The sequence below is a fragment of the Micropterus dolomieu genome, linkage group LG01 (assembly GCF_021292245.1).
Source record: "Micropterus dolomieu isolate WLL.071019.BEF.003 ecotype Adirondacks linkage group LG01, ASM2129224v1, whole genome shotgun sequence".
Taxonomy (NCBI): Eukaryota; Metazoa; Chordata; class Actinopteri; order Centrarchiformes; family Centrarchidae; genus Micropterus; species Micropterus dolomieu.
The window spans coordinates 26,553,157-26,570,948 of NC_060150.1; the positions used below are offsets into that span (position 1 = coordinate 26,553,157).

The window sequence follows — 17,792 nt, forward strand, 5'->3', positions numbered from 1 at the left end:
CACTGAAACATATATGTGCTACTGTCTGCCGCTTGATTGGATGAATGTAAATATTTGAGCGCAGCACTGCTGCCTGCTGGGAAACCGAGCCCAGGCATCCAGCACCATAAGTGAATTTGGGAGCCACTCCGGGCCCTGCTTGCAAGAAGCCAATACGGCGAAGGAGAATCATACTACACCCACACAACCCTGTTACACTATCTCTTCCACAGCCCCAGGAGGGCACAAGGCAGCGGTGGGGTGGATGTTGGCGGGCTGAAATTGTTTGTGAAAGCTGATGTAAAGCAAAACAGGGGAGAATAGAGTTCTGCAGTCGGTACTGTTCAGCGTTAAGACAAGCTGGAGCTCAGCAGGGTAAGACCATGAGCCATATTGCAACTAGAGGTGGTGAGGTGTAGACAAAATAGCCGCCCCTGTACTGTAGCTACCAGTGCACCCCACTGCTCCCACACACAGACACAGTCACATTGACAAGACATTGCATGCCGGCAGGCATAAAGGAATGCCCACATGCATGCGCATCTGGTTAGCAAGTGTAAGGCATCTGAAGGTGTCACTTTCCTCTGACATTTGAAACAATCAAAAACAGTTCGCCCCTAAATTCGAAGAACTACATATTTAGTCAAAAGGGAATTACAACCAGAATCTGACTTTTGGCATTTGTTTTACCACATAAAAATGATTATGAGAAAAGGATTTTGCTAAACTAGTCTACTTTTTCCAACCTGTTTCCTGTAATTAAAACTTTTTTTTCATTATCTGATATGTCTCCTTTAGTTTCCCACATAAATGAGCCAACAGCTAAACAAGTCCTTCTAAAAGGTTAGCCTATGTAGTGTAGCAACTATAATCCTAGCTTCTGACTGGTGAAATTTAATCAATAATTTCTTAATTTTAGCTGAAGCTTTTATCCAAAGCGACTCACAATTGCTATATATGTCAGAGGTCACACGCCTTAATCAATAACTTTTTTTGTCACGTAATAATATAAGGTACAATCACAGGGAAATTTAATTTCAAATGTAATTCTTGTCATTTAGTGTACTTACATTTTATTAAAACCTTAAATTTCTTTCATTTGAATCAGAATCAGAATCAGAATCAGTTTTATTGCCAGGTATCTGTACACATACGAGGAATTTGACTCAGGATTGTACATTGCTCACAATGTGCTTACTTATACAATAATAAAATAATAATATAATAATAATAAAATCAGACACGAACTACAGAGTAGACAACACTAATATACACACACTATGAACAAAACAATATAGACATATTGACAAATAGTGCAGTAATCAGAGTGCAAAGGATGCAAGAGTAGACTATTCTCATGTCGAAGTATGACCTTATGACCTGAGGTAGTTGTATTGGTATACAGTATATACAATATGACATAGTATGAACAGCACTGAAATAGAGAATGGTGAATAAATAAATAATAAGTGGAAACCAGTAAACAGGTGCTGATTAGAGACAGAGTTACTGGGTTATTGCACAGGAATTGTTCCTGACACTGTGAGTCAGAAATCAGCTGTTCATCAGAGTGATGGCTTGTGGGAAGAAACTGTTCCTGTGTCTGTTGGTTTTGGCGTACAGTGCTCTGTAGCGCCTACCAGAGGGGAGGAGCTGGAACAGGTTGTGTCCGGGGTGAGATGGATCTACAGTGATGTTTCCTGCCCGTTTCCTGACTCTGGAAATGTATAAGTCCTGAATGGAGGGCAGGTTGGCACTGATTCTTTTTTCTGCAGTCCTGACTGTCCGTTGTAGTCTGTCCTTGCCCTTTTGGTGGGAGATCCAAACCAGACAGTGATGGAGGTGCAGAGGACAGACTGGATGATGGCTGTGTAGAACTGGATCAGCAGCTCCTTAGGCAGGTTGAGCTTCCTGAGCTGATGCAGGAAGTACATCCTCTGCTGGGCCTTCTTGATGATGGTGTCAGTGTTGGGCTCCCACTTCAGGTCCTGGGAAATAGTGGAACCCAGAAACCTGAAGGATTCCACAGCAGACACAGGGCTGTTGAGTATGGTGATGGGGTGCAGAGTGGGGGGGCTAAAAGGTGAGTAGCTTAGCAGAGTTGCGATAACTATCAACATACTGTAACTTCTGACTGGTGGATTTCATGTAGTTAAGTGCACTAAACAACACAGTTAAATGCATCCAATTATGGATTAATGTAATAAACTCATTCATTAGTTCAAATGGAGAAGAGAGCTTAAAAAAAAAAAATACATTTGTGTTTGTAGTCTTTGTATGGCCGAGCACTAAACTGCACAATTATTTTAGCCTACAAAACATATTACCATGAGTGGATTGCATGTGGAATGTTAAACTTTGTAAAATCTCTGTTTATTCTCAATATTTCCATTTTGATCTATGTTATGTGTTACGAATAGGACCATTTAAAAATTTTTTTTATTACGGAGCAGGGGGAGGGGATAATATTCTGAGCTAAGAGAATTTCTGGTAGAGACTAAAGTGGTAAACTTTGTGACTTTAATCTCAGAGAATATTTAAGTTTCTTTCGCTTAAATTCAGAGTTGTTTCTCTGAATATTGTTTGTGATTTTGTAATTTTTCATCTCTTCAGCAAACAACAGCAAAGCTGAATTGCTGCGCACTTTTGGAAAAGCTTACAAAGACGATGCTGACAAATGTCCACCTGCTTCCTCATTTCTTTGTAACCAGAGATCAAACTATGTCCTCCTTCAGGCCATTAGACAGACAGAAGTACCTGTGCTTGAACCCCACTAAGTGACTCTTGCAAGCTATGTGATTACAAAACACTTGTCATGCTTCTATTATTCCACATAATCTGATTGAAAGGAAATCCTGCGACAAAGTGGATAGTGGATACACACTGTCTGAATTAAATGAAAAACACGTACATGTGAAGTAACTTGTGTTTGTGTGACCTGGGTACGATTTCCTTGAAGAGAGCTTTAACTTGCTGGTGGGAGGGTGGGAGAGGTAGAGGTTGCCTTTGTGTTTTCAAATTCAATTGTCCACCACACAGTCAAAGAGCCTGAGCTTCCTGTGGTTTGCAGTAATAAACCTTAACTCGGGTTACATACAAGGCACAACGGACAGCAAATGGTCAGAAAAAAAAGAACAAGCAATGTGGACCTGAAATAAGGTTAAAGCCTCAAGCTACAACACCCTGCATGTACTAAAGAAGGAGCCAAAAAGTTGAACCCCTGATCCTCTCTGCCCCTAAACTCTGCTAACCTAAGGTCTGGCCTGGTAGAAAAACAGCCTATATGAAGAAACTGCAGATCTATCAGGGCCTTCCAGACCTCCTTGTCTCTTCAAAGTCAGTAAAATTTGGGTCTTTAGCCTTAGTGGTTTACAACAAATTCTCTGGTCCAACCCCAAAATTGAGATCAGCTTGGCAAAGAAAAATAAGCAGTGCAATTACAACACAGGGGCAAGATTATTTATACAAAATAATGAATTTGTTGCCATACATGCCAATCATCTCACCCAAAAGAGAGTTTATTAATGTGGATTTTTTTTTTTTTTTTTTTACTGGAAGCAAAGCACTGAAGCAGAAGCATGCGTCTAGTTCATGAAACTGTTTGAGGCATGTGGAAAGCTTACACCCAACCCATGTTGATACAGAGTGATTAGTTTATTATAGAAGCCGGTGGCCTGAGTACATGGCTGTTTGCTTCCATGTTGTAGCGGTAGCATGAGTGAAATCCGGCTGGGAGTCCTGACACACTGAATGACGACAGGGCCGTGGAATCTGAGGAGAGGAGGTGGTGTGTGGCCAGAGTTACGCCACCCGGGGTGGGAGCACCGTGAGCAAGGGGAATTGTGGGTGGTGAAATGATGAATGAAGTTACTCATCCTTCCATTTTGTTTCTACAGGGCAGCAGTGCCCCTGCTGCCGGTCTGTCTTGGGCCCTTATGCTTATTGCCACAGTAAGCTGAAGCCAGAATGGAAGTAACCCCCACGGCCACAGGGGTTTTCACTTTGAGGGTGAGGAGTCCCTGTCTCCTGCTTTCTTTAGGGCCTGTACACAGGGCGCAGGGTGTTTTTGAAAATAACAAGAGTAGGTTACAATATAATCATTTAGACTGACAGAGTATCAAATATGAGGAAACTCAATTACAGCTCTATTACTAGCTGAATTGACTTACATGGATCCGAGGCCAGAAGTTCACACAAAACAAGGATAGAGGTTTCCTGCTTACCTGGGGCCTGTTCTTATTAAGTTATGGGGGCCTGGTGTGAGGATGTAGGTTAGCCCATGTGTTGACAGAATCCATAAGAATTCCTGATATAAGTTCTTCCCAAGTACATTTGAACTCTGTACACTGACGACCATTCAGGTCTCCTTAGCTGAAATGTTATTTAATATAAAAATACCTACATCAGCCAGGGCCACACAAGAAGGTTCAAGAACCCATGTCTTAGTGAGTCAAGAGAAGGGGGTTGACTGACTTCTCTGTAACCTAAAGGACACTGAGGCTTTCAGCAGGTCACACAGCTCAAAACAGATCCGAGTCCTGAAACGGGACGCTCCCGTTGCCTGATGAAATGTCAAAGGGTCTAAATGTAAACGGGTGCAACAATGTAAACACAGGGTCCCACATAATCAAAGTGTTTCCACCTGCAGTGACAGAGCCATCAGTTCTGGGCATGCCGGTCATTACCTCACAGTCTTCTGGTGCTCAGAGGGTAACCTAAGAGAGGCCAGAGCGTGGCTTTGGCTGACTTTAGAGGAAGGAAAGAGCAGGAGCAAAGGGGCATTTTCCTCTACCTCACGTTAGAATGTAAACAGTGAAACAGTCTGCAGACCTACAGGTGTCTCAGCCTTTTTGCCCAGAACAAGGAAGGTCGTCTGAAGAGAAAGGAAAGAAAGGTTTGATCATGTTTGTAAAGGTTCAACCCCAAGACCTGAGGGGCCTGCACTCTTGTCCAAGAGCTCTGTTAAAGTGAACTCGGAGAAGGCCTGCTGTACCTCTCAGTGTCACCCAGTCCTATCACGTTCTCATTATCACAGGCCTGACCTTATGGCGAACATATTACTTCCTCACTACAATATACAATTCAGGTGGTTGTGGCAGAGGAAGATCTTTCCAATCATCCTCTCACTCACTTCTTTGCGCTTATAAGTCAGCATGGCAAAACAATTACCTGATAGCAAACCGGCAATGAGCCTGACAAAGTGAGTGACGTCTGGGAACCCAACACCTTATGAAACGATGCCCGACGTCTCGTAACCTTTTTTACACACGACAGCATGACTGCTCTCCTGAGGGGCTCGTCTGAGCGCTAATCCATACGGCCCCAGGCTGCGGCAGGCAGAGGACGAGCAGGGAGACAGTACTGTGTTAATGAGAGCCAGATCTGCTCTGTGAGACTAGCGCCTGGCTGCTCAGACACAGACGGCCCCTGCAGAGCTGCTCTGAGGCAACAAGGTGGGGAAGGACAACAGGCCTCTGGGCGTTTGGCATGTTACTAAGTTGGATGTGCTTTAGTGTGAAGTGTGTTTAGTCCTCCCTTCCATCTCCACAACAGCCGAACTTCCTTGCAGGTTTTTGTTGTTGCTGTGCAGCCAGGGGTAGAATAAATCACGTAATAGATTTTTTACATTTTAATGGTTTATGGTACCTGGCAGTAAGTAGTTGAAATTAGCTCCACCCTAACATTCAAGTGACGAATACATTCATAATTACGATCCAATAACATATATTATACTGAAGTGGACTATTCTGCATAATGAGTACAGGCCCTGTTTGAATGCAGGCTCTACACAGTGTATTCATACACTGCAGTATTGATTAATACTAACTCCATGTATCAGTGAAAACATTCTTTCTTATAATGGAACTATTTCTACTTTTGACTCATTACCACTGGTTGCATATATATGTGGGGGACCAGCTCAAGGAAAGAATGATTAATTGTGTACAGACATCTGCGGTCACCAAAGGATGAAGCCTACTGACTTGGGTCTTGGATCCCCTGAACTTTGTCTAACCCTACCATGACAGTTCCGTATGAGTTTTTTGTCTCGACAACTATTGAATGGATTGCCATGAAATTAGGTACAGACATAGGTAATGCCATCATCAGGTCAAATGTTTTATGTATACAATACTTTGGTTTATGATCAAATGATTGCAAAACTATAAACGTTTCCATCAACCCCGGCTTTGGGTTTAATGCTAATCAACGAATCTTTGCATGCTATTACGCTAAACTTGGATGGCAATGTTTCTCATGCTTTCTTACACTGGTAATCATCTTGCAACCTCTGGGCGGAGGGACCCCAAGGTTGGAAACCATTGCTCTATATGTAACTTTTCTGAAATAATCTGTAATTGGATTTGATACAGTGATTTCTAGAGAAGGGAGAAACACTGTTACATCAAGAATGTTCAGTTCTTCAGCTATAGTTAGAATAGAAATAGAAAAGATCAGATGATTAATTAATCAACAAAAACTGTATCTGCAACAGTTTTGAAAACTGACATTTAAATAATTTGTCAAGCAAATATTTTCACCATTTGAAGGTTCATGCTCTCAAATATGAGTATTTCCTCTTTTTCTGTTTTATATGATGGTAATTTAATATCTTTGGGTTCGGGGACTGTCAATTAAACAATTTGAAGACATCCCCTTTGACTGAGCTTTATTCACAATTTTTTTATAAACAAAAAAATAATCAGACTGATGAGAATGATTTAGTTTCAGCCCTGAGTAAGATTTTTAATGACATTTCCTGTGTACCAAATAAGAAGCATAGCTCACTTTTCAAAGGGCAGTGAAGGGGTATTTTATTCTCATGATGTAGCAATAAAAGGAATGTGAATAGCCAAGCTTTGTAAATTATTCTCAGAAAATATAGAATCTGTCAGCTCAACCCCTTGAGTAGCTGATGGTTTTCCAGTGTAGGCATTAGGAAACAGCAGCGCTACAGCTCAGCACATGGTTGGACCACATGAAGGCATTATTACACTGTATGCCTCCGTTGTTGTTTGACTGAGACATATTTCCAGACGGCTGCCTGGAGATGAGTGATATGCTACAAGGGAAGAGTCCTCGCTCTCGCTGCCAGCCCTCAACCTTTCATAATCGCCCAGGAATTATGCACATCCCAGTTAAAGCACTGGTAGAGTGAGTTATGGCTGTGGTGGTGTTTCCTGAGAAGTCTGCCAAAAGAGATGATTTAGATAGATCACACGTCTGGGGTATGAGGGTTCCTCGGACACTGTTTAAACACAAGTCTTTATTCTGAGGACACAGGAATGTGAAGGTGTGCTGAGTGAAAAACACATCACCTAACAGTGACATTTCCAACATGGCAACGATGACAGCAGAGTTATTGGTCATCTCTGTTGAACACCCGGACATAAGAGCAATTACAAAAAAAAGAAGAAAAAATACTTATTAATTATTATTCTACAACGTGGCTTTTTAAGTTACAGATGTGAAGGCTCAAGGCTCGGTGTTGCATTAACACTAACATCATATTCAATTGTCTTCACTTAAAAAAGAATTTTATTTAGTTTAATACATAGGGCGGGGTTTGTAGTGAAATATGTATACATTCAGTTTTACAATTCATACAGGAATTATCCCACCAAATTCCTAAAATACACACAATTTACAAGGTATACATGTTTCAACATATTTTTGAACACACAAAAAAGGACTGCTATACCAGTTTAATACATAAAAGCCTACTTCCTTTTTGTTTATTTATACCATTAAATTTAAATGGTAAACCTGTATGCAATGTTATATTTTAAGGTAAATACAAGTTAAGTGTTTACAGCCTCTAAAGGCCATTCACTGGACCTAAAAAAACACAAACAAAAATAAAAACATGGCACACAGTTTCCCCATGCAATTAAAAACCGATTTAAAAAAAAAAAAAAAAAAAAATGTGATAAGACATGCTTGAATCCATGTCATTTTCACCATCCCTTAAAAGATCAAACTTTCAGAACTAGAACACACACCAGCACTCGAATACTACGAACATGGTCAGAGGTCAGGGGTACAGCACATTTATAACTGCTTTTCAGATACAAACAGATACAGGAGTGCTGTGAAATCCATTAAAAACTGTGTGTGTGGAGCACACAGCTTTTTCTTTGATTTTCCAAATTCAGTGGAAACACCCTTATGACTCACTGCCCTGTCTTATATTGAACACTTTGCCTTTGTCTCTGTCCAGTCAAAGGGATGTATATGAAAGTCCATAGCAGTGGTTGTGATATTACTCATATTATCTCTCTGAGCGAGGGAGTGCCAGTAAGTCGCACCCCATTAAAGCAACTCGTTACAATAAAAGGCGTGCAATTTTAAGAGGTGCCCTCTTCTTCGGCACCCAGTGGAAAGCTCGCTGGTGCCAATCTCTTCGATTTATGGACTCTTCAAAACACACCAAAAGGTTTAAAGTCCAAATCAATAAAAGCAGTAAAACGTCATTCCAGACACTTGGTAACTCTATTATGTTCTGAAAAAAATGAGGCAGTTGTGTGGACATGATCCAAGCTTTTGACTGAAAGTAGTGAGATGGAACACAAGATGGCTTGGCTTGATAAGCTTCTCCATAAGCAGCATAATGTTCATAGAGTCTGAGGGGCAGGATCAGGATGAAGCACAACACAGAGCAGAGGAAAGACAAACACTGGAGAAAAGTCAGTCCTGCATTGATACAGATGTGCTTGCTAAAGCAGAGGACAATAAGCATGCTGGAGAAAAGAAAGACCCTTAGTCAAAACAGATTTCCCATCCTCATTATCATACTTCAGACATTTAGCCATATGCCTGACAAACTTTGGTTTATACTTTTGGACTCATTTCACTGCACTGCTATAAGTGAATGATATGTATGAGGCGAGAATGGTTAATATTTTGACCAAGGTCCAGAAACTGCAACTGACTGTAAGTCAAAACAAAAAAAAGAGAAAGACACTCAAATTCCATTAAGAGGAAGGCTGAGCTGCATATGCATTTTAGCGCAGCATTGTTATTAGAGAGTGTGCAAAAAGTAATGTCTGTGTCAACACAGAGTGTGTGGACGGTCAACCCTTACAGCTCAGCGGAGAAGAGACAGCCAGACCTCTGCTGCCTTCATGTCTGAGGAGGGAGCTCAACTCAGGCCAGCAACACAGCGGGAGGGGCGGGGTCGTTCTTTCAAGTGTGTTTGTGTCTATGCTTGTGTGTGAGTGTGTGACACTGTGTGTGGTATTCACGCATGTATGTTTGAACATGTGTTTGTGTGAATGCATTTGTGTATGTATGTTGTCTAGACCAGGGAGCAGTAGCCACCGCACGTTCCGCCTCCTGCGTCCTCGTCGGTGAGCTGGACTCCTCGCCCGTGGCTCTCGCTCTGCCACAATCCTGGAGTCTGGATGATTTTCTCCACCAGCTCCTCAAATGCACACTGAACGCCGTCCCTGGTCTTAGCACTCGCCTCTGGAAGAGCAGAGCGTGGAGGGAAAAATAAAGGATCAAACAGGAGGAGTGAAGGTACAGATACAGAGGAGAGGAGAAAGAAGGGAAAAGGGGTGAGAAAAACAAGATGAGAAGGGGTTTAAAAGAGAAAGAGGATGAAAATGGGCAAAAAAAGATGTTGTGGTGGTAAGTGTCAAAACAGACACTAACAGTGAACATTATGAGGTTATTAGGGGATATAGTCAACACCCACTAAACAACATGATGACATCCAGAAACATTATAATAGTAATAACCACAGGATAAAGAAATGCATCTTATTTAAAAAGTAAAATCAGAGTTAATATATTAGGAAATGCCTTGGAAGACTTGACATGAAATCTTTCCATTTCAACAAATATTTTTTAGTACTTGAAGAAAAGAAAAAAAAACAGGTGTTCTTTTAAGTAGTCCTTTACTGACAAATATGAAAAATAAAAAAGAACAGCCAAAAATAAGAGTGCTTGGAAGATGATATATGAAGCCTGTTTTATAAATAGAACTATGCAAGCATTCCTCTTCAAGCATGATAGTTATTTCAAAAGCTGCTTCCCCTGTGTAATAGTCTGCTGTAACTCATGCCCAGCAGGTCTTTGTGGAGCAGGGAATCCTCCGGACTTACCTATAAAAAGCATGGAATGTTTTCTTGCAAACTTCAGCCCCTCTGCCCTGTCTAGCTCGTGGTTTTCCTAAAACAAAAGAGAGGTAATGGCTTATTTGAGGTCTGCCGGGTGGAGCTGTCAGGTTCTGTGGTCGTCACAGGGCAGAGAGGAAAAGTGATTTTCACAGACAAAGAACAGGACACAATAAATTCATAATGCTCTACTTCGTGGGGATAAAAATGCCTACTGACTGATTCTGGTAACCTGGTAAAAGACCAGCTGCCCAAAATATGAAAGTGGGTCTGCCATGGCCATTTAATTCTGCAATTTGTCAACTGGCTGTATGCTTTAGAGATACTTATTTTCTGTTCTGTGGAATACATGTATATGTACAAAGTTAATGTATTATTCTTGTTCTTAGAATCTCTAGATACCAATTTTAACTTAATTTTTTTTTTTTTTTAAAAAGGGGTATTAAATCCATTCAAAATTATGAATGTCTTTGTTCTTAAGAGCTCAAACCTCTCTAATCAAACAACCTGAGTGGGGACACAAACATTTTATACATAAACACTCACCCTATCGATTTTATTTCCCACAAGCATTTTCACGAGGTCGTTCCTTGTACAGTATGTCTCGAGCTCATTGAGCCAGTTGTCAAGTTTGGCAAAGGTTTCCCGTCGTGTGACATCATACACTGTGCCAAACCAAAGACAAAGACTTAAATGAAGGCAAATACATTTCCTGGACAAGTTGACCATGCTTTAGGTCTGAAGTAAGACTGGTGGAAAGGCATCGTTTCTCTGAATCTATGATTAGACAATATGACAAATTTGCAGGATGATAATAATCAGCATAAGCACAGTCCAACGAGCTTTTATAAAATTGTTATGTATGCATACAGGACCTAATGGAAAGACTGTATGATACTAACTTGATGATGTTTTCAAGAGTGAAGTCCAACTGGCCTTGAATTTAAAAACAGATTTGATTGCTTTTTGTACTGAAAAGGACAGACTCCCAATAACCCTGAGTTAAATAATACAACATAATAAATATGTAAAATAATATGGTATCAGCTAAAAACACACGGTTGATAAAACCAAAACAACTGAAGTCCTCTCATAGTATCACATGTGCTAATCCCAGTGCTATAGCAAGGCGCCTTGTGTTTCTATACATCATTAAAGTGGTCAAAAACCAAAGGCTGCAGAGGAAGTCTGTTTAAGAGGTTTAATTTAGCTCCTGTGTGTGTGTACATATATGTACTGTACATGCATCCCCGTATGAGGAGTCTGACTTAAGAGTATAAACTAACTTCCAGAGAGAGAGAGGTAAGAGTGTGTGCGTCACAGGATGAAAAGCAATCACTTTCTTTACAAGCAGGGGCTTGACTCTGAAGAGAAAATGGGCACCCAAACACACACACGAGCAACGATGGCATCAGCAGCTTGGCTTACCCAGGATGACTCCCTGGGCACCGCGGTAGTAACTAGGCGTCAGGGTTCGGAAGCGCTCCTGTCCTGCAGTGTCCTGCAAAACACAACCAGCTCAGCACTACTGGACACACTTGCAGGAACAACTGGTGGCTCAAATAGAAGGAAAACCAGGGCAGACAGACATAAACAACAACACTGACTCCTCTGTGTTCCTCAATGAGCAGGTAGGTAAAAATGGTGTTACATAAGCGCCATCTTATGGCCACTTTAGAGAATAGACCGACTGGAGTCATGGAGTAGTTTCATAGTTAATCCCTCTGCTTTGACTGACAGACAAGAGCGACATTTGTGTTTAATGAGTTTGTGTTTTTTACTTACCCATATTGCCAGCTTTGCCTTGTTGCCATCCACAGTAATGGTCTTCACTTTGAAGTCAACACCTAGACAATAAAACTCCAGTCAATCACTCATGCTGTCATGATGACCTCATACTGTTACAGTCCCAATGTGGTGACTCTTCCAGGTTTCTGCCAATTACTGCCAAGAATATCACAACGACAGACTATAATTGTCGATGATGAATCGTAAAAACATACACACCACACCGCACAGTGTCTCTGAACTTCTGCTAACCCCTGCTTTTCAGACTGGCATTATGCCCATCCCATGTCCTGTATTTAAATTATGGCGAGCATTCATATCCATCACAAAGGGACTGTGTGGTTTAATGTCCAAAACTGAAATCAATACAGGTCTGTATTGAAAAAATAAAAAAATAAAAATCCACCACCTGTTAAATAGCTCAAAGAGCCATGATTCACCCCTAAAAATCCTGCCAGATCCCAAGGGAACAGACATTTACATGAAAATAACAATGTTGTCCCTCTTCCCCTGAACAAGTAAATCTCCTCTATTGCCTTTGTGCAATGTCTCAGTGTGCAGAGCCTGCAGTGTCTGGATGACATATCCGCCAGACTTTTAGCATCCACTGACAGATTTACCAGGGAAATGTACACTTATGATGGGCTTGTTTTTACATCTGGGACTGGGGAGGGGAGTTCACTTCAGCGCCAAAACAAAGGAGGAGAAAAGGGACAAGACGACAGGCCGAGGATATATGACATCCAATGTGTGTACCACACACACTTACACACACAAATATACCATCTGGTCACACAGTCAATCACAACAACTAGCTCTTCCTCGAGTCCAGCAGGGTTTCTCAGATACTGCTGCCTGATGCATGTGGAGAGGAGTTCACGCTAAACATTTCCCTGAACCTGGATCAGTCTCTCCTGCTTTAATTCAGATCAATTTCAGACAGACCTTTCACAGAGAACATACAGTGGAGCATCTGTTTGTGATATCACAACAAGATGCCACTGATGGTCGGAGTCAAGACTGGGCTGATCTCTGTAGGCCAACCAATTCACAGTGGACCTCAAAACCACCCTATGATATATAGTTGACACATTGAGAGCATCACAACACACCCTACTACTAGTGACGAAACAGATAACGGTTTAATAAAACCAAGGTATAATTCCTGACGGTTAGTATTACCGTTACAAATTATTCAATCATCATTAAAACCGTATTTGATTACCGCGCTTAATCACGGTAATACTATCCGGCATCAACCAATACAGTCTCCCAAACAAAGGCACATGTGGCATGTGGCATGTGCGGCATGCAATGCGGGTTTGTTTTAACGGAATGAAGTGACAGCGCTCTGGAGATTCAGCCTAGTCCTCAGAGGACTAAGTCTGAAGCGTGGTGTTTTTTTTTTTTCCCCCTCTTTAGAAGTGCCGAGGGAAGCTTGAATCACTGCGAAAGGGGCAACCCTTAGAATCTTGTGAGTCCTCTTCGTACCACTGCCCACTATGTCATGGTTTGTCTAACTTGCTAACAGCTTGTAAACTGAAACTCTCAGCAGGCGACATGGTGAGTAAACTTTACCCGTTATTATCTCTCTAAGTATCTAGATAATTGGATTATCAATGAAAGTGTCATGAGGCCTGCTCCCCTGCTTGCCAATCATCTGCCACCTCATTAAGACAAAAAGATCACTCAGTTTTACAGTTGCTAATTCTTGGCTATTTAGATGTTCAGTGTGTAAGTCTTAGTGCCATCTAGTGTTGAGGGTTGCGAATTGCAACCAGCGGCTCAAGGTGCATTCACGTGCTGCTCGGATGGTCCCATTTCCCGAGTTGTAAAATCATTCTTCCGACTTCAGTGTGTGTTCATGTACATGGACGCTACTACAAAGATGTGTAGGTTTAGCATTATCATAGCATACAAACAACTCAAATACAAATACATACAAATTACATGTTTGCAAAATATGTATAAATATTACGTGATTTTGCATGAATAAAAGTTCTGTATACTTCTTTATGTCCCATGTACACTTTATTTCTCTTTTTGCTATAAAGATTTAAGGGAGGAAAAGTGATTCTGATCATTCCTACACCACATGAATGCACCATCAATCACCGCTCACCCCTCCCTTTCCAAGTGAGCAGGAGAAGCTACAGTGGCCGACACTCTCGGTCTGCTCTTGTGCTAAATACGTGTGGGATAGAGTTGGGCGATGTCTACAAAAGAAATATCAGGATGGACGAGGTCATCGGGGGGCAGCAGTCGTCTTATGTGCACGTGTTCTCGCACAGACTTCACTCGTAAAAAAATTGGAAGACTATTAACTTACGTTACAAGTCGCGGTGGATATTTTACGCACGGACCAGGTAAAGCAACAGTGAAGGGTGCAGATGTTGGTTTCAGTTGTTAGGCTGCGTCATTATTAAGTAGACATGCAGCTCACCTGCTGCCGTGATAACGGATTGCGGGTGGAAATATACGGAAAAAAGATGAGTTCTCAGTCTTTTAAACGACTTTATAAAACATACTGCTGAAGGTGTGTGAGTATGTCAGTGTGTGGGGAGAAGAGAATTCCGAGGCAGACTGTGCAAAGCATACTTAAAAACAATAATAATAATGTCCGTGGTCATTAAAACCTGCTTTCACAGGGTGGTATGATGTGAACATTTGAGATTTTTTTTGCTGGGGGAGCGGGGGTTTTACAATCACGATGCCGGCTGGCGTCGCCGATGGCATCGTCAGTCGGCCCAACCCTAGTGTGGGACTACATTTGTCCAAAATTTTTTTTCATTGGCCAGCCGCCACTTTTTTTGATCAAGATGGCGGCACCCTGTGATGTGCAGTTACTTCAGAAGGAACAAAGTGACAATAATTAAGCTAAACTAAAGTGATACTATTAAAGTATTTGAGAATAAGACACAAAAGCAATCAAAATGCCACAAAAGAAAGTCAGCAATGTGGTGGAGGAGGAGTTGGAGGAAATTCGATAATCTTTAAACTTCATGTCAGATGAGTTGAGCAAAGTTGTTAAACAACAAGCTATTCTACTTGATCTGATGGACGAAGTTAAACAACTGAAGAACCTTGTTATAGAGAAGGACAAGAAAATTGATGGATTGGAGAGAAGGATTGATGATGTTAGAATGGCCAAGTCAAAGTCCAGACCTGAATCCAATCGAGAATCTGTGGAAAGAACTGAAAACTGCTGTTCACAAACGCTCTCCATCCAACCTCACTGAGCTCGAGCTGTTTTGCAAGGAGGAATGGGCAAAAATTTCAGTCTCTCGATGTGCAAAACTGTTAGAGATGTACCCCAAGCGACTTACAGCTGTAATCGCAGCAAAAGGTGGCGCTACAAAGTATTAATGTAAGGGGGCTGAATAATTTTGCACACCCAATTTTTCAGTTTATTTGTTAAAAAAGTTTGAAATATCCAATAAATTTCGTTCCACTTCATGATTGTGTCCCACTTGTTGTTGGTTCTTCACAAAAAATTACAGTTTTATATCTTTATGTTTGAAGCCTGCAATGTGGCAAAAGGGGGCCGAATACTTTCGCAAGGCACTGTACTAGAAACAACACATTGAACGTATGCCAGTACTGTTGCCAGAGATAAAGTCGGTGAAGACGCCCTGCCAGAGGATCTTCAAACGCTGGACAAACAAGTAATAAAGTTCTTTAAAAGTAAGAATATGAATATTCAGAGTGATAATGTTGTGGCCTGCCATACCCTTCCTCGAAGGAATAACGGAGCAAAGCCTGTTATAGTTGTTAGGTTTGTGAATCGGAAATAAAAAACAGAGTTACTGAGGCAAGCTAAGAAGTTGAAGGGTACAGGAGTGTATCTGAATGAACATCTTACCAAGAAGAATGCCGACATTGCGAAATGCGCACGCATTCTGAGGAAACAGAATAAGATCCAAGCTACATGGACAAGGAACTGTAAAGTGATGATACGGCTAAATGGAACACCTGAAGAAGCTAAAGTACTCACAATAAGAGAACTCAAAGAATTTGACCAGTACGGATAAGTGAGAACTACTTCACGTGGAGGAATATCCATGACAAACGATAACTGTGGTTTGTGTTACAAGTGAGGACTATGTGGAGGAATATCATATGGACTCGTATCACAAAATAAATGATGGACATTGAAAAGGATTTTTTGTTCCCATACAGAGATATTGACAATGGGGAGTTTGTGGGGAGTATTATGTAAATATTGGATATAAACTAGCAAAAGAGATTGTGGAACAGCAAACTGGGGATAGGGTTGATGAAGTAAATATTATTAGTAATAAACATTCAATATTTATCAGGGGAACTGATGAGATGGAAGTACTAAGAATAAAAATTCTACTGATTGTGATGATATTGACATAGCATTATTAAAAGATATTATAGAATATATAGCAAAACATTTTACATATATTTGTAATCAGTCCTTTTTAAACAGGTATATTTCCAAGTAATATGAAAATAGCAAAAGTTATTCCTATTTTCAAAAATGGAGATAGACATCTTTTTTCCAATTATAGACCAATTTCTCTGCTTTCCCAGTTCTCAAAAATCTTAGAGAAATTATTTGTGCGCAGACTATACAATTTTATAGATGAGCATAAACTATTGAACGATCATCATCAACATCAGTATGGCTTTAGAGCAATAGGTCGACCTCAATGGCAGTGATCTTGAATCTAGTAGAGGAGATTTCCACTTCTATGGATAATAATGAATATACTGTGGGGGTGTTTCTAGATTTTAAAAAAAGCTTCTGACACTATTGATCATACTTTATTAATGAGGAAATTGGAGAGATATGGAATAAGAGGGAAAGCCCTCTCTCAAATTGTTTGTATTGTATAAAGATGATATTTGTAAAGTGTCTAAAATATTAAAAATGATATTGTTTGCCGATGACACAAATTTGTACTGTACGGGAAAAAGTTTGGAACAGCTTCTGAATACGGCTGAAATCTGTGGCCTTAAAAAGATGGTTTGATGATAATCGACTTTCATTGAATTTGAGTAAAACAAAGTTCATAATATTTAGCAACCGACGAAGTAACAGTAATGTTAAAATTAAGATTAGTAATGAGGAAATAGAAAGAGTATATGAATATAAATTCTTAGGTGTTAGATCATAAATTATGCTGGAAATCACATAAATAATCAAAAGACAAAAATGTCTAAATCCATTGCAATACTAAATAGAATAAAACATATTTTGAATGAAAAATCATATATATTGTATTGTTCGCTCATAGTTCCATACATTACTTATTGTGTGGAGGTGTGGGGTCATACATATAAAACTTATACAAATTCAATATACAGTGGGTACGGAAAGTATTCAGACCCCTTTAAATTTTTCACTCTGTTTCATTGCAGCCATTTTCCAAAAATCAAAAAAGTTCATTTTATTTCTCAGTAATGTACACTCAGCACCCCATCTTGACAGAAAAAAACAGAAATGTAGAAATTTTTGCAAATTTATTAAAAAAGAAAAACTGAAATATCACATGGTCATAAGTATTCAGACCCTTTGCTCAGTATTTAGTAGAAGCACCCTTTTGATCTAATACAGCCATGAGTCGTTTTGGGAAAGATGCAACAAGTTTTTCACATCTGGATTTGGGTATCCTCTGCCATTCCTCCTTGCAGATCCTCTCCAGTTCTGTCAGGTTGGATGGTAAACGTTGGTGGACAGCCATTTTCAGGTCTCTCCAGAGATGTTCAATTGGGTTTAAGTCAGGGTTCTGGCTGGGCCATTCAAGAACAGCCACGGAGTTGTTGTGAAGCCACTCCTTCGTTATTTTAGCGGCGTGCTTAGGGTCATTGTCTTGTTGGAAGGTAAACCTTCGGCCCAGTCTGAGGTCCAGAGCACTCTGGAAAAGGTTTTCGT

At 40.6% G+C, this 17,792-nt stretch overlaps 1 protein-coding gene across 1 annotated transcript in view; it reads right to left on the reverse strand.

Annotated features, from left to right (window-relative positions):
• Positions 1 to 7,231: 7,231 nt before the first annotated feature.
• rab18a (RAB18A, member RAS oncogene family) overlaps positions 7,232 to 17,792 on the reverse strand; it is an 18,961-nt gene continuing 8,400 nt past the window's right edge. The window contains exons 3-7 of the mRNA XM_046062786.1: positions 11,885 to 11,946; positions 11,528 to 11,600; positions 10,646 to 10,764; positions 10,088 to 10,154; positions 7,232 to 9,447 (exon numbers count right to left, since the gene is read on the reverse strand). Coding sequence (XP_045918742.1) covers positions 9,278 to 9,447; positions 10,088 to 10,154; positions 10,646 to 10,764; positions 11,528 to 11,600; positions 11,885 to 11,946 — 491 coding nt within the window. The 3' untranslated portion in view covers positions 7,232 to 9,277. The remainder of the gene's footprint in view (positions 9,448 to 10,087; positions 10,155 to 10,645; positions 10,765 to 11,527; positions 11,601 to 11,884; positions 11,947 to 17,792) is intronic.